This window comes from Salvelinus alpinus, unplaced genomic scaffold, assembly GCF_045679555.1.
Source record: "Salvelinus alpinus unplaced genomic scaffold, SLU_Salpinus.1 scaffold_41, whole genome shotgun sequence".
Taxonomy (NCBI): domain Eukaryota; kingdom Metazoa; phylum Chordata; class Actinopteri; order Salmoniformes; family Salmonidae; genus Salvelinus; species Salvelinus alpinus.
The window spans coordinates 1,337,731-1,365,000 of record NW_027255982.1 but is presented as its reverse complement, the minus strand read 5'-3'; the positions used below and the strand labels follow the sequence as shown (position 1 = coordinate 1,365,000).

Below are 27,270 nucleotides of genomic sequence, written 5' to 3'. Positions count from 1 at the left end.
AGCCCTGTTTGTAATGTCCTTCTGTGACACTTCTACATTGTTCTCACTGTGTGACATGACATGTCAAAGTAAAGTTGCGATGACATGACTTGAGAGAGACTGGACCCTGAAGAAGTCACCGCTGATGATGTCACCATGACCTGATGTGTTTTCTAGGAGCTGATTGGGCGGATGCTGCAGGTGAACGTGGAGGCTCGCTACACGGCACAGGACATCCTCTCTCATCCCTGGGTCACGGTAACTTGTGTGTGTGTGTGTGTGTGTGTGTGTGTGTGTGTGTGTGTGTGTGTGTGTGTGTGTGTGTGTGTGTTCAGGACCATAAAGGAGAATGTGTGTGTGTCTCTGCAGGATGACAACATGGAGAACAACATGAAGATGGAGGTGTCAGGTAAACTGAGGACACACTTCAACACAGCACCAAAGCCCAGCACAACCACAGCAGGAGTGTCAGTCATCATGGTGAGAACAGGACAACAACATTCACTATCACAACCCATTATTTGTTTTCTGGTCCCATTATCCATACACACATTGTTTTACTCCGTATACACAACAGCACTCAGTCATGACCCTCTACTCTCTATGGAGACTATTTTCTGGTCACGTTTCCAATACACACATTGTGTATCTCCATATACTTTCCCTCATCTGAACTCTCTGTATTCCACCATCTGTCGTACATAGACACCCCAGAGTCCTCGTCTGTAGATTCTTGATATTTGCAGAAATGTTAAACCATGACCTGATTTACTTGCCACCAGTCGTTTTCTGAAGGAACCAAAATCAAAGCTAAAAGAAGCTTCCTGATTTTATTTTATTGGCATCCGCTTATATTTTAAGATTGATTGAAAACCAACATGAGCTGTAACAAATGTTAGTCAATTCAGCACTACACCTACTCACTTTCAAACAAACAATAACCATTTTCACATATAGTACTATTAATCAGTTGGTTACATAAGAGTTTGATCTAAAAGAACATGAGAGATTATCTGACAGGAAAGCTAAGAAATGGACAACTTCTGTTCATGTAATCATATCACTGAGGGTTTTAAGAGAGCAGCATTTATTCAAAATGCTTTCCCCTGGGATTACACATGGATAAATCCTGATTCATCATCTTATCGCTAAAACACGTTTCCATCCTTGCAGTACAAATGTCGTGTTTTAGTGTTGACGCAGTGTTCTCAGTGACTCCAGAGTACATTGGTCTGAAGAGGTACATCCTTAGCCATATCCTACCATCCTCTTTATCTGTTTTTAAGCTTTTTCCCACAACCCTATGCACCTTCTGGCACAGTTATGTAACTTCCTGCTGTGGGTGGTGAACTTCCTCTCGATCAGCCGCACACTTCTGGTCACATCACCTCCCCTCTCTGGTCCACTTTGGGGGTCTGTTGAGCTGGAGCTGGCCTGCGAATACATGACCAATATAGCATAGGTCTGTCAATGGATGCATCTCAATTAGATCCCCCTCATCTCCTTCCCTGGTCCTTGAAGATGAAGACAATGAGAGGAAGCCACTCCAGACTATTACGATGCACACATGCTGTCTGCTTCCACCTGGGTCCAGTATACCCACTGCAGCAGTAGAAGGGGATTAACATGGGCTAAGGGGTGCGTAAGGGTTCATTTGAGACTACCCCTGACTCGGGGTTAAACCTCATTTTGTTGTAAATCTCCTTCGACAGTTTGAGGTGTAAAGGAGATCCCCCGCCCCTCCTGCTCATCCCACTCCCTCCTCCCACCTCATCCCAGGACCACAGGGGAAGCTTTGGAGCTGAGTGCAGGGTACCGATCTCCCCGTCCTCCACTCTCTCCCCCTCTGCCAGCTCCAATAATGCCTCTATAACAGATTGATCTGGGCAGAATAACTCAGTAACTCTCTGCAGTGGCCTTGAATCAGTTTGCATGGCTGCTCTGCCCCCTCGTGTAATTTGCCTAAGCTCCTCTCTCCTCCAATGGGGCCTCTTTTATTTTCTCTCTCTCTCTTTCATCCTCCTCTCTCATCCTCCACTCATAACCATCTTCATCAATCAGCTCGTCTCTGTGTGGACTGACTTTGTTGACAATGATGTCACTGCTGTGTTGAGAGATGTTGTCTGAGTTAGATTTGTACATGTTATTGTATTCTGTGTTGTTTTTGGCTGGCTGGGTGGGTGGTTATTTGGCATGCTAACTAACTAGGCCTAAGAGAAGCCCTCATTGCTTCTGCTGAACTAATTTTTTATTTGCCCCCGTCTCTGTCACTCATCCAAAGTAGTGCTCTTATAGTTAATGCCCCTACAATAACCTGGGAACATTAAATGTCTATGGCAATTTTACAATATATTTGATATCTATGTAAAGCTACTCCTACATGCATTGGCCATGTCTATGGCAGGTTGACATTTATTGTCATGAATCTTGCCCTGGAGGCAGAACTGGGCAATTTCTGCTAGATGGGCCAGCTGCAAAACAAAAATGAGCTTTTTGGTCTTAATTTAAGGATAGGGTTAGGAATTAAGGTTAGCAGTGTGGTTAAGGTTAGGTTTAAAATGAGATTATATTACTTTGTGGTTGTGCCAGCTAGTGACCACTCGGCAGAGCTGCCCCCAGAACAAGATTCATGACAAAACATTTCAACCTGCTGTCCTGGCCCTTTGGATACATTACAGTTCATCTCCTGATAATTGTTCAGTTGAGCTCTACCACCACCTTGTGGTCAAACATTTAAACTGCACTACTGCACTGGATGAGAGAGACAGATGAAAATTGCTTATATTGCCTTGGATTTAACATTGAACAGTACTCCCTAGAAGTTAAGATTTCTAAAATCATGTCATTGAGCTTAGTAGCATCCTGAGAGATGGTTGTCATAGCAGACTTTGGGCTAATAAATTCCAGGCCTGGAGAGCCACACAACTGGTTGAATCAATGTTGTTTCCACGTCATATCAATGAAATTCTATTGAACCGACGTGTAATAGACGTTGAATTGATGTCTGTGCCCAGTGGGACACCACTGCTTCTTTTTATTTAGACCTTGGAAACCAGGTGAGTAGTGGACTCTGGCTAACCAATGGCATGAACTGATCACTTAGCTACCAGGGACAGAGGAAAACCAGCAGTGCTGCCTGACACCAGAGCAGGAATCAAACAGCCCTGCTTTCTGTGTCTCCTCTAATGTTGTTGAGCTGTGAGTAAGACTAGTCTCTGTCCCCTCTGCTTCCTCCCCGCCCCCTCCACCCCTCCCCAACACGCCCACATTGCCACCCTCTGAATTAGCTCCAAGGCAATGGTATGTACTAACACTGAAGGCTACGCTTCTTTACTGCTTCTTCACTGACGCCACTAAGACTCACTCAGCTAAGGGAACATGGGAAATCTTGCTGCCTTCTGATTGTTACGTAGTTGTTATTGTTATTATTATTATTATAGCAATCCAAATGATCTGTAATTCCAGATGTGATCTTCAGTGTCTAGTTGGTTTGGGTTGTGATGAGGCTAAATCTCTCCAGCACAATTTCTCATTTTCCCTTACACTGCATGTTGAGCATTGATGATATGATTTGCTGTCTTGTTGGGTCAGTCTACTGTGAAGGGTCTGTCACTGTAAAATCACCCCATCTATGGATGTCTGCCCATATATATATATTTGTATCTACTGTTTTTAATATATAGAAACGTTACCCCATGGACCTTACTGTCAGATCAGTGAGGTTGAACGTTATCTTGGGGCAGTTTTCTCTTCCCATTTATATATTGACCCACTGTTTTTTATCTCTGTCTCTCCCTACCTGTTTGGTTCTGTTGTATTGTACAGCAGGTGAGTGTCGGTCTGACTTTCTTTCCCTCACCCCTGACCCCTCACCCCTGACCTCTACCAGAACACAGCTCTAGATAAGAAGAGGATCCAGCTGACTCGTCGCAGCCAGAGGCCCACAGCACCACCTCCGCCCCCGCCACCGCCTGGGAAGAAAGTAGTCCCTTCTGCAGCCATGCCAGTCAAGCAAGCCTCACCAGTCTCACCCAACTCCAAGCTGCCAGTACCCACCAAGCTGGCATCACCCACCAAGCCTGCCCTGCCAGAGGAGGAACCCAAGAGTCCTCAGACTGATGTGCCTGTCCCTGTATCCCCTCCCATCTCTCCTTCAACACCTACCAGACCTGTTACCTCTCCCTCTGTCCCTGTCTCTCCTTCCTCTCCTACCAAGCCTAACATATCTATCTATCCTACCTCCCCTACCAGGCCCAACAACTCTCCCTCTCCTTCCTCTCCTACTAAACCTGTTATCTCTCCCTCTCCTTCCTCTCCTACTAAACCTGTTATCTCTCCCTCTCCTTCCTCACCTACCAAACCTGTTATCTCTCCCTCTCCTTCCTCACCTACCAAACCTGTCATCTCTCCCTCTCCTTCCTCACCTACCAAACCTGTCATCTCTCCCTCTCCTTCCTCACCTACCAAACCTGTCATCTCTCCCTCTCCTTCCTCACCTACCAAACCTGTCATCTCTCCCTCTTCACCTACCAAACTTCAAATGTCCCCTTCTCTTTCCTCTCCAACCAAGCTCCATGCCTGTGCCTTCCCTCCTGCCTCGTATATGCCTGTTACTTGCCCCTCCAACTCATCACCTTCCAAACGCAAAGCCTCCCCCTCTCCTCCTGCCCCTCTCTCTCCCTCCTCTCCTCCCTCTCTTTTTACCTGCCCCTCTCCCTCCGACCCTCTGTCTCCCTCTGCCTTTCCCAGCCCTCCCTCACCCCTGACCTGCTCCTCTCCCTCCTCTCCCACCCCTCTGTCACCCGTTACCTGCTCCTCCCCAACCGTGCCCCCACCCCTGGTGGACGTTGAAGCTGCTGCTACTGCCAGAGAGCTGTGAGAAATAATGATGGATGAGAAGACTGGCTGCTGGACCATGGTCTAATTTGTACCTTTCCAGCCCCCTTACCTCCACACGCCGTATCCCCAGACCTATGATTCGCATGTAGGGGGCTAGATACAGATAGAACCTCCACCCCCAGTAACAGTATAACAGCTGATATCCACTGCTGTATCTTTCCTAGGCTCCCAAGCAGCAAATGGCAAAAAAAAACAAGTAAAATGGCTCCTACAACCTACTGTACAATCTCTGTAGAGAACCCATCATATCCACGCTCCAAGAGGGAAGTTGAGGTGTTTTGTACATTTTGGTTGATTTGTATATATGGTATGTGTGTGTGTGTGTGTGTGTGTGTGTGTGTGTGTGTGTGTGTGTGTGTGTGTGTGTGTGTGTGTGTGTGTGTGTGTGTGTGTGTGTGTGTGTGTGTGTGTGTGTGTGTGTGTGTGTGTGTGTGTGTGTGTGTGTGTGTGTGTGTGTGTGTGTGTATATATATATGGAGAAAACAGAGCGAGGCCTGGCTAGTTGGTGTTTGTGTGGTTTCAGATGGGGTTTTCTGGAATGACTTCTGATCATGTTTTATTTATTGTCTGTGGTTGGTTAGTAGACACGCACACACATTGATTATGGGTAGAAGTGTATTATTTGGCGTGCTTGCCGTCTGTTTTAAGATTAACTACTACTGTAGATGTATTGTATGACAGACACAAGGCATCCGAATGAAAGTTGAAGGTTTGAGTTTGTTTTCTTCTCTTGCCTGTAAAGCCTGTTTATCATTGGTCCGCTATGGAGCCTGTAGTGTTTAACTGCTGAACACCAAAAGAGAGACGTAACAGAGTAGAAGATGAACGTGTCAATGAGTAGAGGTGTGCCTGTGAAAATAGCTGCCAGATCAGGGGTGTGTTCAGGGCGGCAGGTAGCCTAGCGTTTTAAAAGCGGTTGGCCAGTAACCGAAAGGTCACTGGTTCGAATCCCCGAGCCAACTAGGTGACAAATCTGCCGATGTGTTCTTGAGCAAGTCACTTGCTCCTGTAAGTCGCTCTGGATAAGAGCATCTGCTAGATGACAAAAATGTAAATGTTCATTAGGCACAAAACGGAAGAAAACAGACAAACAGGAAGGGACTTCCTGGACATGTCCTGTAAGAAACGCTCATTTTCAACCCTCCGTTGCAAAACGTTTTTCATTGTGTGCCCTAATGCACCTGACCCAGTAGTTAGAGATTCCTTTTCTGAAACCAGCTGACAGGAAACACTGGGAGCGCTATCCCCTCATATACTCATTTATCAGTCCAGATTTACCGGATAATAACGTGAGGCTGTTCCACTTTGCTGTTGTCTTTGTATGTAATGGTAATGCACTTGTTTTAAAGTCCATGGCTAAGTCCCAAATCGCACCCTATTCCCTATATAGTGCACTACTTTTGAGCAGGGCCCATAGGGTCAAAAGTAGTGCACTATGTAGGGGTATAGGGTACCATTTGGGATGCAACCCGTATCTCCTTACCTAGGCTACTGAAGTTGGTTAGTGTTTAACCCTTCGGATATTGATAATGGCTCCGATGCACAGCACTACTACTCAAGGGGCTTTAGTTGCATGCCGTGTTCCTCCCTCTGCCTCCCCACAAAACAGGTCACACACACACACGTCAAGCTGGTACTATTGTACGTATAGTAGCTGTTGTGTAATGTTTAGTCAAACTACACTGGCATCATCATAATGCTTTTTTTATTGCAGTTTTAGTCTGGATACGTGTATGAAAATTACATTTCAAACAGGAAAAACACTCCTGTCAGCTTTGGCCAGCAGTTTTAGTTTGTACAGACATTTAGCCACTATGTGACTCCTTTATCATTTTGTATTAGGAGCACATTGGAGAACTTCAAACGCAATAAAAAGTATTAAAATCTGTGTTTTTTTTAATGTTTTTATTTCTTTGGCACTATGTTTTTGAGTGTGTGAAAATGCCTATGTTGATAAAGGTGTGTAGAAATTAGATATTATAAGCCACTCACAATGAGGTAAAGTGACTGAGACCCATGTGATCATCAGTGCCCTCCTGTGGACAATATCTGAAGCAACAACATGGCCTAATTCCAACCATTTGCCAATGAAAACAGCTACTTGATGACGTGTTTTGCTCCAGACCTATCCGGATGAATCAGATCTACTGAGCCAATCACCAGGATAGAAACAGTTACCAGATCTAGCTCTAACATTGAGCCTATGGGGAACCAAGCTAGGGACCCATAGACTTCCATAACCCCCTGCTCTGTGTGGTCTATGATGGCAACACCTGCACTGTGTTGGGGGGTTTGCCACATTGAGAGCAGCAAGCAGGTCCTGGTGAAGACTCAACCATCATTTCTTAAAGGGAAGGTTGCACAATATATTTACACAAATCTAACAGATTGATATTCCATCTAAATGGTCTTTATACCCTTCTAGTTTTGCAATTTGAATAAACCTGAGACATAGCACTCATCTTTGTATCTGTGCCATTATAGGGTCTGGGGCTGCACATGCTATCTTCATTTTGAAGTAGTCAATGTTCTTTTTCGCAATTGACTGATCCTGCCCGATGACATGGCTGATCCACCAGGAGGGATCAGCCAATGACGATGGAAGTCCCACCCAGTCAACTACATTTAAATGGTGGAAGCCCTCAATGATACTACCCATGCTAATATGGCCTCTATCATTCTCTATGGGTTAAACCTACCTACCTAGGCCTTGACTGCAGCCAGGTGAAGAAGTTGTGCAGCTTCTGTGAACGATGTGGTTAGTGCAACCCCACCCCTGGCTACATTCCAGTCTAACTTCAGAAAACGGGAGTTCAATTGAAGACAAGACGTCTCAAGTTAAAAAATTCAATTTTATTTGTCAGAACTCATCAAAAACACTCATTCCAAATTGATTGCCAAAATATTGAGCGATACATAGAAAATACAGTAGTAGCCATTTCATTGTAATCGTAACCACACTAACACGGAATGTTCCTCCTGATGAGCAACCGTTGTATTGGAGGAACCACATCGGGTGTTCCAACCCTGCACCAAAACACCTGATTCAATTCAGTTTTCACCTGACGGCCCATAATTAGGTAGAATCGGGTATTTAAAAGCTGGGCTTGAACCAAAAAGTGCACACCCTTTGGCTGACCAGGACCAGGGTTGTCTGTGGTCTAGTTTAACCAGTGAATATCCAGCATGACACACAGACAGACTGACAAGTCCCTCATTTCGCTGCACCTCTCTTTGCCAAGATGACGGACTTTGATGATCCTAGCATGGTTTGGGCACTGTCGATCGCTAATATGATACAGTATATGCTTAAGTACTGCAAATGCCTCAGAGGAGGTAAAGCTTACAAGAAGTTATACAAAGAAGCACATCATGGCTACGTCGGCCATTTGGAATGGCTTCCTTTCCTCGTCTCGTATCCTTCTCTGGATAAGAGCGTCTGCTAAATGACTTAAATGTAAATGTAATGTAATGTAAAGTTCTGATAGGTGATAAGTAAGCAATATGAAGGAAATTAGATGAAAGGACGCCATTTTACAAAATTAGGACGTAGCCCATGACATTTGTTTCTACTGACAGACATATTATTCATCAGTATGGTTACAGTACATACATAATAAAGCTAATGATCGTCATGACAACACTCGGATACAAACAAACTAATCACACCGGCAGCCATCTTGTTACTACGATGACTGTCTGATACACATGACAACTGGTGACAAGTCTTTGTGCAGTGTACGCCACCATCAGGACAGCAGAGGAATAACTCATGCACAGGAAGGCAAGATCTGTCCGTTTACACAGAGGTGTGGTACAAACATTTAAATAGAATATATTCCCTCTCAAGTCATGATCACATAAAGGACTTACTGAACTTCCTGCTCGATCACCACACAAACTTCACATATTTTATTTCCCTGTGTTTCCACACAGTAGCAAAAAGAGCATGAGAAAAAGGATATTAATGACCAAAATAATGATTATATCTCCAAGTTTCACTCACCCCTAACGTACACAAATATATGGATTCTTAAGACAATAGATGCAAATATACTTTTCTACCTACTTCCACTTTGAACCCTTATTTTCCTCTGCTCGAGATGAAAATAGACTCTTAACAAGCTAAAAATAGATTTGTAACCATAGGTATATAACCCCACCCTAAGATATTATAAGAAATTTTCGATATGCCCTACAAAATATAGCAATGCCCTTTTTAAAAAAATAGTTTGCTTCTTTCGACAGAATCAGACAGTTTTTCTTCTCTTAAGATACATTCAGGATATCAATATGTATTGAGTAGTGCCTTAGGACATGGAACGACAGGATTGCAGTAGGTAGGTCCCACGTTAACCAGATTCTCAGGGATTGTTGTTGTTGTGTGGTCCTGCCTCAGTATCTGGTCTGGTACTCGTGGTGCCACCTGTTGAAGTCGTTGTAGAACAGGACTATACTACCAGACGCCATGCCGGTTATGATGCACCTAGGAGAGGACAGAGCCGAGAGGGAGTGTTGAGTTAAGGCTCATACATGTAGACAGAACATGATGTACTTTTACTAAGGCCGTACAGTACGTCTACTGTCTTTATACTGTGAATAACACCAAGGTCTTCATCTTGTATTCTGTGCATTCTAGATTGGGAAGGTTTTTTATTTCCCATCTGATGTTAGTTACTACAAACCCACACATCTGAAGATATCATTAGTCCATTATTTCTTCCTATGTGCTAAAACTTCATACCACACAACACCTATATGAGTAAAGATTACAGCGTCAGAGTCCAGGTGTGTATGTTACCTTTGGTCGTTGGACATGGCCATGGAGCGGATGCCTGCGTCACAGCCAGGGTAGGTGAACATCTGTTTGAGGTTGTGAACCTGCCAGACAGACAGAACTCCCCCGTCTCCCCCCGTCAGCAGGTACTGTCCGTCCCGACTCAGCAGCATGGCCTGACGGGAGAGGAGAAACAGCACCACTTTGACTGACAGGAGACGTTATGTACAAGACAATACGGAACATTCCTGTATTACTGTTCTATTGCATTGCCAATGAGGCTGTCAGCGCCCTCCTGTGGACAACGTCATGACCTGCAACCTATTGCACCTACCACTGGGGGGCGCTAATACATGGAGATTTGGATGGGATGTGTAACTCCCTCACACCACACCAGACCTGACCACTATCATAAAGCATAATGAAGATGGGCTTATTGGCCAGTGAGGAATCCTGTCGCCATATTGACGTCTGCTATTTGTCCAATAGAGCGTCTACAACAGCTCTTTAATAACAACCAACCAAAGCTTTATCAGTATAGGCTTTGTGGTGTGTTCCGATTTAGTGACCTAGCCTAGGACACCAGTGACTTCACCACCTACCTCACGGTGTCCTATTTCAATCAAAGTCTCTGTGAGCACTTCCTGCACCAAGCGAGAGAGGCACAGTATCAATCAGATATTTCACAACATTCATGTGGCGAGCAGCACAGAACAGAAGAGCACAGAACAGCAGTCCATCCACCTGAACTGCTACAAGCCACAGCTCCCCACAGACACTGTGGAGAGAGATTTATTCTCCTCATCTGGTTTTCCTGTGCACTTATGGGCTGTGTTACACTTTAATGGGTTCCCAAGGGAAACGGGGATACTCTACGGCCCTACACTAAACTTCTGTGTTGGGGTATATTTATGCATACAGTATATAGTTGGAAATTGAAGCCAGTCGGAGGCATCAATCACGAGGTAACGAACGCTGATGAAATGACAAGGAAATGTAAGTAATAACTAGTGTAAGTTAGCCTAATTAGCGGTTTCACATGAACATACTGTATGTTAGATGGGATGCAGCTATTTCAGTCACAGCTGGCTTAGAAGAGAAGTGCAATTACCGGATGGAAGATTAAACAAAAACATTCATCATCCCAGACATATGTGGTGCAGCCGCCAGAGTTGATTTCAAATGATAAATATTTGACATGAACAAAACTTAGTTTTGAACTTAACGCAAATTGTCACATTCCTGGCAATCAGTTTAGCTTATTTTGTGATACCAACTCAAGTCAATCAAAAGCTGCGTTAGATGCTTATACCACCGCTAAAACTAATATAATGGATCATTAAACAATCAAAACATTTAAGAAAGACAGTCGTTGCACATTCAAAACGAGGAAATGTCTACGCTATAAGAAAAATCACTCTGGCTAGCCTGACTGCTCCCAATGGACTTGAACACTGGTTGCAGATATACAGTACAAACAGACAGATATACAGTACAGACAGACAGTCTTTGGCCTCTTCTTATGAGCCACATGGAAGATGTCCAGTGAACGGACCACTGCTGACAGTAAACTGCAGCATCAGAATACCTGGCAGTCTGAACTAATGCACTGACTCTCACACACACACACACACACACACACACACACAAACACACAAACCTTTTTCTGATACATGACCTCAACTCATAAGCATGAACAAAGACAGTAGTTGCTCATTCTAAATGGGGGGAAATTGAAGTAGCGTTCTAGTAACTTGACAGTTACTCTCTTTTAATTGTTCCTCCGTGAAGTCAGTGTTACTCCATCCAGCCTCTGGCACTGATGATGTACTTACTATATGGTGTTGATGTAGCCTTCTATGAATCGGCCTAGTACATAACCCACTGTGTGCTGCTGGGGGGTTGGAGACCTGGCAGACGACTCAGCCAGACCCAGGTAGGAGGCTGTTCCCAGACAGAATAAATCTGCCACTGTGATTGGGAGGCCAAACAAAATGGTCACAGGAGCCAAGATGGCGGACAAGACTCGGGTATCTGAAGGATGACTTCAGAGCCAAGATGCCAGAGAGAACCATTACAGAGCCACATGCTCAGTACTTGCATTAGTATAAAATACTATAATTTCCCCATTAGTTGAGCATACAATATAGCTCAGTACTTGCATTTATTTTATAGTTTTGTTTGCAAATCTTTCTTAAAAGGGTGCCAATAATGTTGGACCTGACTGTATATTTTATATGCAAAATTTTTAAAATGAACTAAACTTATTTTAAACTTAACCCAACTTGTCACATTCCGGGTAATCAGTCAATCAAAAGTTGTGTTAGGTGCTTATACCACCGCTAAAACTAATATAATAGATCATTTAATAATCAAAAGTTGTGTTAGATGCTTATACCACCGCTAAAACTAATATAATGGATCATTTAACAATCAAAAGTTGTGTTAGATGCTTATACCACCGCTAAAACTAATATAATAGATCATTTAACAATCAAAATGTTTAACAAAGACAGTAGTTGCACATTCAAAATGGGGGAAACGTTTCCCCAATAAGCCAAAGATCACTCTAGCTCAGGGGTGTCAAACTCATTTCGCATCGTGGGCCACATACGGCCTAGGGAGATGTCAAGTGGGCCGGACCATTAAAATTATACCATACTCTGCTATAAATAACCAAAATATCATGTCTTTCCTTTGTTTTGGTGTAAAGAAGCACAAGAACATTAGGAAAATATTGAAATTTAATGAACTATCCTTTTACAAAACATTTCATGAAACACCTCATATTTCCTTAGACAAATGTGCAATTTACTTTTATCATTCACAAATATGCATTGCAACTGATCCCACTGATTGTACAAAGGCACAAAACTTTAATTGGTACTGAAAAATATAGTAATGCACTTTAAGATTAAATGAGACTTTTAAAGAAAGGAATTTTTAAACCACTTACACATACGCATATAAAATCTAAATGTAATCCCTGCGTACACCTTACAAACTAAGGAGAGTGATTTTAAATGTGTAATGAAGAAAGTGTTCGCCTGTCCTGTAAATCTGTAAACTTCATACATGAAACATACATACACATACAATACATACTGAAAATTTATGGAGTTGTATGAACAGTAGAATTCCATCACACAACTTTTGTTTTGAAGCTGCTGACTAACATTAAAGTGCACATTTTTTAAATCACCACAGTAAGGATTCATCTTCACAGAGCTGTATTCTTTCAATGCAAACAGTATCTAAGGCAGCATTTTAAAGGTACCGAAATACCGAAACTTGTTGCAAACACACCAAGCACGAAGGTTTTCCGTGCATCTCTGTAAATAAATAGGACGTGGTCCATTTTTCTTTGAAAATTCTACACTCCTTATCTACTTTTCTCCGTTTGGATAACGACATTTTGGCTAATGAGGGTGTAGCGGAGAGGTAGAGACCAAGGTATTAACAACGTCGTAACAAGCAGCAGATGGCGCATTGATACCGTCTGCTGTTTTCAGTCTGTCTCAGTGATGCGGCTTGTCTTCTACTCTGATGGAAAGAGTGCGCCCCTTAGCGGATAATCCATGAATTGCAGCGAATTAAAAATATTAATTCCATGTCTTTTATGCATTTTTTCCACTTTCAAATTATCCTGCGGGCCTGATCGAACCTCCTTGGGGGCCGGTTCCGGCCCGCGGGCCGTATGTTTGACACCCCTGCTCTAGCTAGTCTGACTGCTCCCAATGGACTTGATCACTGGTTGCAAATATACAGTACAGACAGACAGTCTCGGGGGAGGGGAGGGTGGGGGATCGGGGGAGGGAAGGGTGGGGGATGTCATTCTGTTAATATTTGTTTGCTGTGTGTCTGATATGTGTCATTTATCATTTATCTTGCCATATAAAGCCCCATAGCATTTTTTGTCAGTTAATCTGACACTATTGATTAAGAGAACAGACATTTAGATCAACATCATTTAGGATTAACTCAACAAAGGAAAATGTAGTTAAGATATTGTTTGCCAAAATGGCTCTCGGTATTTCAGGAATGGCCCATTACATTCACCGAACTAGTGGCAGTAGTCCCAAACTGAACAAACTGTTCTGATTCATGACCTCAACTCATAAGCATGAACTAACTTGACAGTTACTCTCTTTTAATTGTTCTTCCGTGAAGTCAGTGTTACTCCATCCAGCCTCTGGCACTGATGATGTACTTCCTATATGGTGTTGATGTAGCCTTCTATGAATCGGCCTAGTACATAACCCACTGTGTGCTGCTGGGGGGTTGGAGACCTGGCAGACGACTCAGCCAGACCCAGGTAGGAGGCTGTTCCCAGACAGAATAAAATCAGCCACTCTGCGACTGGGAGGCCAAACAAGATGGCCGCCGTCTCCACAGGAGCCAAGATTGCCGACGTGACTCAGGTGTCTGAAGGATGACTTCAGAGCCTGGCAATGATGCCAGGGAGAACTATTATAGAACCACATGCTCCTTTTAACGCCCATATTTCCTGCTTTTTGGGGAGAGCGAAGGGGAATGTGAAGGTCAAAGGGGAATGTGAAGAGTTAGGTGGGATTCTGTGTCGTCTACTCAAGGTAAAAGCTGAATTTATGGTGCTGTTCATTCTAGCAGTTACATGCACACGGAGAAGACAGTGAACACAATCTGCTAGAATGGTTACTTACACTATCTGAGTTATATTAGTGGGGCTAAGACTGTAATCCATTCAGCATAGCCTCAACTCAACTACGCTGGATGAATCTGCTATCAGAGAACCAGCTAAGAGAGAGGTTGTTGCTGAGAGTTACAACTCTCCTTGCCATATTCTAAATGGGGAAAATGACATCCGTTTTTGACATTATTCATCATAATCTGCTGCTGTGTTGTGGCTTTACATCTACATCATGGATCGAGAGTTATATGTCTAACACAGAGAGTGTTTTTTTAATGGAAGCCTCTCCAACATAATCCAGGTGGAGTTGGGCATTCCCCAGGGCAGCTGTCTAGGCCCCTTGCTTTTTAGAATCTTTACTAATTACCTGGTACTGGCTCTGAGTAAAGCTTGTGTGTCTATGTATGCTGATGACTCAACATTCTACACATCAGCTACTACAGCAAGTGAAATCACTGCAACATTTAACAAAGAGCTGCAGTCAGTTTAAAATGGGTGGCAAGTAATAAGCTAGTCCTAAATACTTTTAAAAAACATTGTATTTGGGACAAATCATTCACTAAACCCTGAACTAAATCTTGTAATGAATCATGTGGAAATTGAGCAAATTGAGGAGACTAAACTGCTTGGTGTAACCCTGGATTGTAAACCGACATGGTCCAGAGATATTGATGCACCGGTAGCTAAGATGGGGAGAGATATGTCCGTAATAAAGCACTGCTCTGCTTCCTGGCATCCCTATCAACAAGAGTTCTACAGGCACTAGTTTTGTCACACCTGGACTACTGCCCAGTCATACAGGCAAGTGGCACAAAGGGGGACATAGGCACATTACAGTTGGCCCAGAACAGAGCAGCATGTCTGGCCCTTAAATGTACACAGAGAGCTAACATCAATGACATACATGTCGATCTCTCCCGGCTCAAAGTAGACGAACGATTGACTGCATCACTACTTTCCTTTGTGAGAGGTATTAACATGTTGAAAGCACCGAGCTGTGTGTTCAAACTAATAGCACAGAGCTCAGACACCCATGCATACCTGACAAGACATGCCACCAGGTGTCTCTTCACAGTCCCCGAGTCCAGAACGAACTCAGGAAAACACACAGTACTACACAGAGCCATGACTACATGGAACTCTATTCCACATCAAGTAACTCATGCAAGCTGTAACATAAACATAAAACTACACCTTATGGACCAGCACGGACTATGAGGAGACACACACACACACACACACACACAGAGACACACACACAGAGACACAGACACAGACACACAGACACAGACACAGACACACAGACACACACACACACACACACACACACACACACACACACACACACACACACACACACACACACACACACACACACACACACAGACACACGCACACACACACACACACACACACACACGCCAGAACCCTCACTCTACACACATATATTAGATATGTAGTGGTGTAATAATATTACATTAACTGTTTTATTTTATTTTTCATTTGTTTGGCAGGACCTAATGGGGATCCATAATAAATACCAATACAAAAATAAGCTCCACTTATTAACATACCCAGTCACACACACACACAGTGACATTCATGATGCATGCACACATAAGCAATTGTGCAACAACACACACAAATATGTACACACACAGTAGTCTTGTCCCAGACACTGTGTAAGGGGACACCTTGGGCCAGGACAAACATTTCTTTATCCCGGAGTCCTGCTGTGTGGTGGGACGCAGCGCTAGCTGAAGATTGATACTGGTGTCTAGTGCAGTGCATTATACTGAGACGAGGGGGGCCGCTGCTCTCACAGAGCTACTCTGAGATGTTAAGACTGCCCTGATTCTGTCTGACGTGGCAGGAATTTACAACGCACAGCAGAGGAGAGACGCAAAACGGCCCAGGAATGGCTAACGGTTTATGTACATGAAAAGAACGGGCTGGGGAGTACACTACGGGGACCTGGCAAAACCTAAAACTGTGTTGGATAACACAGCAACTAACTGTCTATCAGAGAGTCGTTGTGGATCTGATAAATAAAGACTAACAGTTTATATACATGAGAAAAGGAGGCTGGTTACACTATTGGCAAAACTGTTGTAGTTAACAAAATAGCGGTGGATAAAATCGGAAAACTAATCTTCATAACAGCTATTTGGAGGATCATTTGATCTGGATCTCACCAACCTGATCTTCAGTAGAATCTGAAACACTACAGTAGAAACTCATTCTAAACTTCTAAGGTTATCCATGTAATAACATATCCTATTCAGCAGCATGTCAACACCAACTCAGTACCAGACTTGCTCTGCCAATGAATTCTGATCCAGTCTGCTTATTGGAAACAAATGGGGGGGGGGGGGGGGGGTAGATGGGGGGGGGGGGTATATGTATGTACATAGCTCAGTAATCAGTCTAGGTCCTGGTGCTATGGCTGTGACTATGACTGTGACTGGGTGACAGGGGCAGAGTACAGCTGGCTCAAATGGGAAGCAGGTGTGCCTATGAGAGACTGGGTTACATTTCCCAGGCCCATCGGAAACAGGGGGAAAGGGAAACTGGCCAAAGAGCGGCGGCCATTTTGTGACACCGTAGCCGTGAGGCAGGAAATGTGAAATGCGGGAATGTGTCGTGTGGTGCCTGAGGGTTGTTAATGGGGTTAGGACTGGGAGAATGTCCGCCCTCCTGCCATGTTGAACCAGCACTAAGACCTGATAGGACTCGACACGGGAGTCCAGGATCAAAGAGACTTGTCTGGACTGGGGGAGAGGAGAGGTTGGAGGAGAAATGGAAGTAAAGAGCCTTTGACCTGGTACTTCCTAGGCTAGAAGTGTGTGTGTGCGCGCATGTGTGTGTGCGTGAGGGGTTTGTAGATGTGTATGCCCTGAGGCAGACAGGCCTCAGACCACGGAGCTGGCCTTTAATCAGAGAGCAGACCACTGGCATGATGAAGCACAGAAACTTTCCCAGACCAGTAGAATAGAACAGAGAGAGGCAGCCCACTCTAGAAATAAGCACCTTACTTTGAACTTGAAGGTCAAAACGTGTGTACACTAGGCTTTCCAACAAAACATTAAAACCGTTAGAAGCTTAATGAAATGACTTTGTCCCTCTATATCAGTGGGTTCCTTTACCCTGATGTTCTCCTCCACCTCCATGTGTCCCAGCAGCTTTCCGTTGATGGAGAAGAAGCAGAAGTGTCCCTTGTTGTAGTAGACCACGGCGTGGCCCTCTGTAGAGGACTGGATGAGACGGGGCTCCACGCAGCCCCCCGGGCCCTCCAGGGTCCGCAGCAGGTCCCCATTCATGGAATGGATCAGACACGGGCCCTCTGTGAGTGGAGGAACATAGAAGTTACTAACCAGGCTCTGATTTCCACTGATTCACTCACGGGTATATCATCATAATGACATTATAACATGGTCATTTCTTCTTTTAAATCCAAAGCGACTTACAGACCTGTCTACATTGACAGTATGAGGTTGTTCAGTATGAAAGTGTTCACTGTTCTGACATTCATATTGTCAGTGTGACCAAGATCTAAGTTACTTTCGAACCCAGTCTATAGCAAGAGGCCTCGGTTGATCCACACACACACTCACCTCTGCAGCCACTGATGACCAGTCCCAGCTCGGCACACACACTGGCGCAGGTCACCTCACAGTCATGACCCGTCAGGATGGCTCTGGGCGTCACAAACTCAGCTGGGGAAAAACACACAAACGCACGCTAGCCAATGGAAATCAGGTGTGGGCATGTTCATTTTACAGCCACTAGAGGGCGGTAAATCCACACAATCATTTCCCTATAAGTCATAATGCCTCAGAATGTGATGCTTGGTATATTCAAAGTGGAAGACCCACTTTATGGTCATGCATTTCACCACATAGAAATGAGAATTCAGAAACGAATGGCAACATATTGTCAGAGTATGTGCTCCGGCTATAAAACAATGCAGAGTGATTCTGACGAGCTCTCATCATAATGGTCAGTGGTTTTAGCCACTGGGTGTGGGGTGGTTGTGAGAATTGGTCCTTATTTAAGAGTGGGTGGCTATGTGGTGGACTCTGACCATCACTGGAACTAGAGCATAGTAGCTGCCATCTATTCTAGAATAATTATTCTTCATCAGAGACCCAAACCAAAACACACACTCCCAACTCACCCCCACCCCTCTCAGCAAACAGACAGGACTCATCCAGTGATAGCATCTCCACTCTCTCTCTCTCCAACACTTGTCACTAACAGTCTCCCTCTTCCTTTAATACACTGTACTCCCCCAGAAGAGCCTAACCAACTCCAGATGCCTCCAGACAAGAGACTGGGCTCTGACACCGTCCTTTAGGAGACGAAGAGAAGAGAGAGAGATGTGCCAAAAAGAACAGCCCATCATTCACTTGCGTTGGGCTGAGCCGTAAGAGACAAGAGCCCAAACAAGAGTTCTGCCCTGGGTTAGCTCCAACCAATCAACACCTGTCCTGCCAATACTGGTACTGCCCACTGTTGGATATACCACAATGTTGACCACTACATCAGTCAGTGATGAAACGTGTTAAGTAAATACAGCCAATGGACATTCACTGCAGAGTAGGCAGAGAAGAAAGAGTCCAACCTTACCCCCCCCCCCCCCCCCACCCTTCCTCCCTCTATCCCTTCCTTCCTCCCTCCCTCTATACCTTCCTCCCTCCCTCCCTCCCTCCCTCTATCCCTTCCTCCCGCCCTCTATCCCTTCCTCCCGCCCTCCCTCTATCCCCTCCTCCCGCCCTCCCTCCTCCCTCTATCCCCTCCTCCCTTCCTCCCTCTATCCCCTCCTCCCTCTATCCCCTCCTCCCTCCCTCCCTCCCTCTATCCCCTCCTCCCTCTCTCCCTCTATCCCCTCCTCCCTCCCTCCCTCTATCCCCTCCCTCCCTCTATCCCCTCCCTCCCTCCCTCCCTCTATCCCCTCCCTCTATCCCCTCCCTCCCTCCCTCTATCCCCTCCCTCCCTCCCTCTCTCTCTGAGGGATGGTAAAGTCTGCCTGCCACTTTGTGGTGCTTTACAGGAGCCAGGTTGCTGCACTGATAATATTGGTGTTTAACAGGGGGTCCCAGCTGACCCCTGCTCCCTTTGATGTGGGGTGAGAGGTCAGAGGTCATAGTAAAGCTGCTAAAGCACTGTACCACAGTCAGTCCCACACTGCAGTTCATTAGGAGTTCACTATCAGACAGAGGGCGTCTCAACGCCACGTCTCGCACGGTGCCCTGGGTCTTCTCAAACAGAGGAGAGGACAGGGTCAAGTTCAACTACAGCAGCAGACAGACCGACAGACAGCACTTCAAGAAGGAAGTCATAGAAATGGAAAAGCTAGAATGGACATGGTTGTTAAATACCGAATTGTTTTACATGGGAGCCACCTATAGAATATGCTGTTACTTTGCTGAGCCTTGAGGATTGGACACATTCTAAGAGTGATGTTGTAGAGAACATACCTAGGAGATAGCTGACTATGTTCACCATTGATGTTGTAGAGAACATACCTAGGAGATAGCTGACAATGTTAACCATTGATGTTGTCGAGAACATACCTAGGAGATAGCTGACTATGTTCACCATTGATGTTGTAGAGAACATACCTAGGAGATAGCTGACTATGTTCACCATTGATGTTGTAGAGAACATACCTAGGAGATAGCTGACTATGTTCACCATTGATGTTGTAGAGAACATACCTAGGAGATAGCTGACAATGTTAACCATTGATGTTGTAGAGAACATACCTAGGAGATAGCTGACTATGTTCACCATTGATGTTGTAGAGAACATACCTAGGAGATAGCTGACTATGTTCACCATTGATGTTGTAGAGAACATACCTAGGAGATAGCTGACTATGTTCACCATTGATGTTGTAGAGAACATACCTAGGAGATAGCTGACAATGTTAACCATTGATGTTGTAGAGAACATACCTAGGAGATAGCTGACTATGTTCACCATTGATGTTGTAGAGAACATACCTAGGAGATAGCTGACTATGTTCACCATTGATGTTGTAGAGAACATACCTAGGAGATAGCTGACTATGTTCACCATTGATGTTGTAGAGAACATACCTAGGAGATAGCTGACTATGTTCACCATTGATGTGCCTCTTTCACTAGCCCTTTCCCCAATATATAGCCATTGTGCAAATCAACAAGCATTGGTATAAATTTGAGTATTTTGACTGCACATTTAACAACTTCACTCTGCAATTGAACTAGACGTTGGTTTAGTTTAACTCAATACACATAAATGACTGACTCCTGAACTTTCTGGAGTAAAAACACAACGTGTGTAAATCTTTCATTAGTGCAGACTCCTCCGATACACTAACTGCCTTCAGCTTGGTGGTTAGTAACCCTAAACACAGTAAAGGCAGAAAGTTCTGTACCTCCACTGACCTCCCCTGTAAAGTAAAAAGGCTCCTGGTATGATGGACAAGCCCTTTATGTTCATTTCAGTGAAATATTTTAACGGCTTTTAAAGGCCCAGGCAGGCACCCTGACGACTTTCCAACTACGTTCCACCATGCTGACACTGTGGCCACACCAGACCAACAGGTCATGATCTCTCCATGTATAGATTTCATTAAGTTAACTGTCAAACATCCTAAACGTCAGAAACGCTGATTTATGCCCTACAACGGCGAGGATTAAAGCGTGATGTCGGATTTTGCCCGTGGAAGATCAATAAAACTGATATATTGGTGTATCGTTTAACCTTTTGAGCTGCTCGCCACCATTTGGTTTGCATTAGGCAGACATCTGATTACAATATAATACATAAAACCAACACTGTTAACGTGTGTGTGTGTGTGTGTGTGTGTGTAGACTGAAAAGGGTATCACTTATCTGGGGAAAGATAAATGTGTGTGTGTGTGTGTGTGAGAAATGCTTAGAGAGAAAGAATACATAATTTCAGCTGTTGTTCACTGAATGATTATCTAGAGGCTACTTCCTAAATGTATCTTTATTAAAAAGTCATGGTTTTAAATGACACATAAACCTGTGTGTTCTACCGTTGAGCCACCAGAGGTCAGTATAGTCTGCAGAATCCCCTCCCACTGTGCATGCTCTCTACTGCCCTTCACTCACACAGAGAAGAGTGTACGGAGCAGGCACTGATTGTGTAGATGTGTGTGTGTATGTGTGTGTGTGTGTAGTGTGTGCGTGCAAATGTACAATTTGGATACTGCAGACACATTGGCACAGAGAACTAGCGTGTGTGTCTGTGTGTGTGTGTGTGTGTGTGTGCGCGTGTGTTTGGGGGCTGAACTTGAAAGCAATGTGTTTTGGCGGGAGAATAAAGGAATCTCTGGTGTGAGTGTGTGTGTGTGTGTGTTCGTTCGTGCCCTATGGTTAGCAGACCCTGATGCGGTCTAGAGCAATGAAGCATCATATTGTGGTGGTGGGCCGGACTGATTAAAGTACTGCTGCTAAGACTCACTGCTGCACCATGCAGACTCTGGCAGGCTGGAGAATAACAGATGCACAAACACTCAGAGACCGACACAGAGACAGAGAGACCGACAGAGAAACAGACAGACAGAGAAACAGACAGACAGACAGACAGACAGACAGACAGACAGACAGACAGACAGAGACAGACAGACAGACAGAAACAGACAGAGAGACAGACAGAAACAGACAGAGAGACAGACAGACAGACAGACAGAGACAGACAGACAGAAACAGACAGAGAGACAGACAGAAACAGACAGAGAGACAGACAGAAAAACAGACAGAGAGACAGACAGACAGACAGACAGACAGACAGACAGACAGACAGATACAGACAGAAACAGACAGAAAAACAGACAGACAGAAAAACAGACAGAGAGACAGACAGACAGAGAAACAGACAAAGAGACAGACAGAGAGACAGACAGAGAAACCGACAGAGAAACCGACAGAGAGACAGACAGACAGAAAAACAGACAGAAAGACAGACAGACAGAGACAGACAAAGAGACAGACAGAGAGACAGACAGAAAAACAGACAGAGAGACAGACAGACAGAGAAACAGACAAAGAGACAGACAGAGAGACAGACAGAGAAACCGACAGAGAAACCGACAGAGAGACAGACAGACAGAAAAACAGACAGAAAAACAGACAGAGAGACAGACAGAGAGACAGACAGACACACTTGATTCACACAAACTACTCTGTACACAACGCAGGCTGGCCAAAGAATAACAGATGCACAGATACAGGGCCTTCAGAAATGTATTTACACTGCTTGACTTTTTCCACATTTTGTTGAGTTATAGACTGAATAAAAAAAATATCAAATTCAAAAAAAAATGTGTCACTGGTCAACACACAATACCCCATGATGTCAAAGTGGAATTATGTTAATCAACATTTTTACAAATGAAAAGCTGAAATGTCTTGAGTCAATAAGTATTCAAGCCCTTTGTTATGGCAAGCCTAAATTAGTTCAGTAGTAGAAATGATTAAAAAGTCACAATAAGTTGCATGGACTTAGTGTTTAACATGATTTTTAAATGACTACCCGATCTCTGTTCCCCACACATACAATTATCTGTAAGGTCCCCCAGTCGAGCAGTGAATTTCAAACACCGATTCAACCACAAAGACCAGAAAGGTTTTCCAATGCCTCGCAAATAAAAGGCACCTACTATTGGTAGGTAAAACTTTTTTATTTGATTTAAAATACATTGAATATCCATTCGAGCATGGTGACCTAATTGACAGAGGGAAAATAAGGATGCCTGTACAGAATACAAATATTCTAAAACATGCATCCTGTTTGCAAAAAGGCACTAAAGTAATACTGCAAAAAATGTGACAAAGCAATGAACTTGTTGTCCTGAATACAACGTATTATGTTTGGGGCAAATCTAATACAACACATTACTGAGTACAACTCTCCATATTTTCAAGCATAGTGGTGGCTGCATCATGTTATGGGTATGCTTGTAATCGTTAAGGACTGGGGAGTTTCAGGATAAAAAAAATTACGGAATGGAGCTAAGCACAGGCAAAACCCTAGATGAAAACATGGTTCAGTCTGCTGTTCACCAGACACTGGGAGACAAATTCACCTTTCAGCAGGACAACAACCTAAAACACAAGGCCAAATTTACGCTGGAGTTGTTTACCAAGACGACATTGTATGTTCCGGAGAGGCCGAGTTACGGTTTGGACTTAAATCTATTTGAAAATCTACGGCAAGACCTGAAAATGGTTGTCTAGCAATGATCGACAACCAATTTGACAAGAGCTTGAAGAATTTTTAAAAGAATAATGGGCAAGTGTTGTACAATCCAGGTGTGGAAAGCTCTTAGAGACTTACCCAGAAAGACTGCTTCTACAAAGTATTGACTCAGGGGTGTGAATACTTATGTAAATGAGATATTTCTGTATTTCATTTTCAATAACTTTGGTAACATTTCTAAAATCATGTTTTCTATTTGTCATTATGGGGTATTGAGTGTAGATGGGTAAGAGAAAAAAAGATATATTTAATCCATTTTGAATTCAGGCTGTAACACAACAAAATGTGGAATAAGTCAAGGGGTATGAATACTTTCTGAAGGCTCTGTACACACACACACACACACTTTATACAAACACACACGCTAGATTCACTACTAGACTGTACACCATGCAAACTGGCACTGCCTGAGGCAGGGGAAGAACAATGTACATATCGACATAGATACCCTACTCCTATGCCAACTGCCCGATTCAATCAAATCTGCCAACCTTAAAGTCACGGGTAGCCGATGTGGAATTGGGGATTCATAAGGCACACACATCATATAACGTATGTAGAATGTAAGCATCTTTTCTTGTTTGATCGATTTGGTATAAATGAACACAGCCCACAGTATGCATGTTTTATTAATGAAATGTACATTTCTACTGATTGTACTCAGAGTGATGTAATCATCCATGTGTGGAGGAATAACCTCATATGGTAATATATTATACCATTTAGAATTAACCGAATATGCGGGCCAATGGTAATTTACACCTCGGAAACAAGGAATACCTCGACTGCTAAATCACAAAATAGCAGCCAAAATCTGTAAAATAGCAGCCAAAATCTGTAAAATAGCAGCCAAAATCAAAAGTCTGTATTTTGTAACTTAAGCAACATGGCCACCTTCCCGTAGACCTACACCGTAGACCTGTACCGTAGACCTGTACCGTAGACCTGTACCGTAGACCTGCACCGTAGACCTGCACCGTAGACCTGCACCGTAGACCTGCACCGTAGACCTGCACCGTACTTTTGGTTTATTTTAGTTTTAGAAAAACCTCTTGGTAAATTCCACTTATGGTGGGAAAGACTGCGACATCCAAAACACCAGATGAGGTCAGTGACACGCTATCATCTAACGTTCCGTGTTCCAGATCAACAACCGATGTGTCTTATTAACCAAATCACAATTTGTCATAAATTGCAGTCCATTTGTAGCAGAGCACTTAACAGGATGTAAGGGTCTCTAAGCCAGCCAAATTAGTACCATGGAGGCAGTGACTCTCACTGCTCTGTGCTGTGTGTTTAGCCCTTTGATCATCACGGTCCGTGTCATATGTCATGGTAAGAGTAAGGGCTGTAAGGGGCGGCCCCCAACGGTAACGTTTTGCACTTCTCATGACTGTTCTAACCCCGTATCAGATGGAAGGTGGTGGGCTTCCATGTGACCAGCGACCCCCACGTCACATTTACCGTCTCTAAGTGGTCCTCGGACTCTCACTTTCACTCACACACAAATGGAGGGACAATACACACACATATGTGCGCACACACACACTAACGTTCTCTCACACACGCACACTAACTTTCTTTCTAACACACTATAGAGCGAGAGCCCATTTCTTGACCACAGTCAGTTCCCTGAAATCCAATCTGTGTGTTGGAGACCTAGTGTGGTCAGATGAAACTAGCTGTTACTTTACAGACTGGGGCCGTAAATACAATCAGACCTGTCTCTGAGAGAGAGGGTTCTGGGCGACAGTGTGGTAGTTTACACAGGCAGCCCTATTCTGATTGTTTGACCAATTATTGGCAAAAGAGCTGATCTGGTTGGTCAAAAGACCAATTAGTGAGAGAGAAAATAATCAGAATTGGGCTGCCTGTGTAAACGCAGACTTACTCTTCGTGTTACTGTAGGATTTTTCCCCCTAGCATAAGAAGTGTACTTACTTCCTGGGTTCTCTCCGATGCTGCTGTGTTTTCCGTTCCAGTACCAGAGCAGTAATGTGGCGTCTCTGGAGCCTGACAGGACGTAGCAGTCCCCTCCGATGTACGACTCAGACCTGGCCAGACACGTCACCACGTCACGGTGACCAAACACTATCTGGGTCAGCTTCCCTGGAAACACACACACACACACACACACACACACACACACACACACACACACACACACACACACACACACACACACACACACACACACACACACACACACACACACACACACACACACACACACACACACACACACACAATATGAGCCACAGCTCTCTGATTTTTATTCTAGTTATGAAATACTAAAATACAGTAGAAATCTATTTTACAGTACTTGATGTACTGTATTTGGCACTTGACATACAAGCAACACAATTTACAGTAGTATTACAGCAACAACACGAATGGCAAACATTCTAAAATAACATGTATATAACATCTGTCAGTAACATAAAATGTCTCAATATTCCATCATATAAACCATCTACTTGCAAACAAATGCGCTGAGCAAAAATCACACTCTCTGAACCATTAATATACAGAGTTGTAGCATGTGCCTGCTGTCTTGTTGCATGCGCCTGCTGTCTTAACTATTCTACACCTTCCAGATGAGCTCACAGCCTCACACTGATCGTCACACGAGTGTAAATATTTTCTCTTGGTGTTTGTGTGTGCACGTGTGTAATTGCTGTCAGATTGCAGGCCCATAGTAACAGCACCATGGCTGTCTAACAGGCATTACCCTCGTCATACTGTGACCTCTACAGTCAGTCAGTGAATATTTATCTAGTATTGCAGACACACTTCACTGTTCTGTAACCCAGGGTGCATTTCTGTCTGGGTGTCAGCTTCACTGTCTGTTTCATAATTACCTTTTATCTGGATAAAGAGAGGTATAATTGTAGTGTGTGTGTCCGCAGTCTGGCTCAGCTTCTTACAGACACAGTTAACCAAGACATCATAGCTATGTAATATTAAAAATGTCTGACAGTTCATATATACACTATAAAATAATTATAGACTCCTAATTATGGATTAATTTCTGCAAAGAGCTGGAACTATGCCAAATCTAAGACTTCATTCTAACACGTGGATGTTACAGGTTTTAAGTATCTAAAAAAGTATCTCAAATTGATTGTGAAGCTCAACAAAGTCACTTGTAGATGATTTGAACATGAGGCGAAACAATGCTAATATCAGTCCCATGGATGAATGGTATTTGTGCCACAAATGCTAAAACATAAGTATGGATTGCTGTTATACCTTGTCCATAGACCGCTTACAGGGTAAGGAAACCAATATGTCATTTGGGAGAACTATCCCTTTAAATAACCCCCACTCACTTCAATTTCAGATTACATTCAATCAACAGGGCACTATGAGCAAGCTGGAGAGGGAGGAGAGTGTCGCTGTTTCCAAATCAAGTGTTGTAAATTGATCAAATCAGTCCTATTCTTTAACCCGGGGGGCTACGGGGAGCAGGACAGCAGCTGTTGAAGCCGTGTAAGATTAAAACCATGTTCGTGTTCCGGTCGCACACCCCTGAGACAGACACACAATGGTCTCTCTCTTCCCCGCCCCTCTTTCCCTCCCTCTCTACCCCCTTTACAGAAGATGGAGAGATAGAGAGCTTCTGCCTTTCAAAATTGAATCACAGGCCTTTTGTAGATCTCCAGAGTGG

The 27,270-nt window shown here is 43.9% G+C and overlaps 2 protein-coding genes across 15 annotated transcripts in view; one reads left to right on the top strand and one right to left on the bottom strand.

The window, feature by feature from the left end:
* The window catches only part of LOC139567050 (serine/threonine-protein kinase DCLK2-like), a 118,951-nt gene extending 112,185 nt beyond the window's left edge, over window positions 1–6,766 (top strand). For 4 of the 7 annotated variants that reach the window (XM_071388480.1, XM_071388483.1, XM_071388481.1 and 1 more), the window contains 3 exons: window positions 157–237; window positions 349–459; window positions 3,869–6,766. In XM_071388480.1, coding sequence (XP_071244581.1) covers window positions 157–237; window positions 349–459; window positions 3,869–4,858 — 1,182 coding nt within the window. In that variant the 3' untranslated portion in view covers window positions 4,859–6,766. The other 3 variants (XR_011673215.1, XM_071388484.1, XM_071388485.1) reach the window with 3 other exon arrangements.
* Window positions 6,767–7,711: 945 nt separating this feature from the next.
* The window catches only part of LOC139567059 (lipopolysaccharide-responsive and beige-like anchor protein), a 351,617-nt gene continuing 332,058 nt past the window's right edge, over window positions 7,712–27,270 (bottom strand). For all 8 annotated transcript variants that reach the window (XM_071388496.1, XM_071388499.1, XM_071388500.1 and 5 more), the window contains 5 exons: window positions 25,542–25,709; window positions 17,939–18,040; window positions 17,471–17,667; window positions 9,680–9,831; window positions 7,712–9,364 (listed from right to left, as the gene is read on the bottom strand). In XM_071388496.1, the coding sequence (XP_071244597.1) occupies window positions 9,274–9,364; window positions 9,680–9,831; window positions 17,471–17,667; window positions 17,939–18,040; window positions 25,542–25,709 (710 nt within the window). In that variant the 3' untranslated portion in view covers window positions 7,712–9,273. The remainder of the gene's footprint in view (window positions 9,365–9,679; window positions 9,832–17,470; window positions 17,668–17,938; window positions 18,041–25,541; window positions 25,710–27,270) is intronic.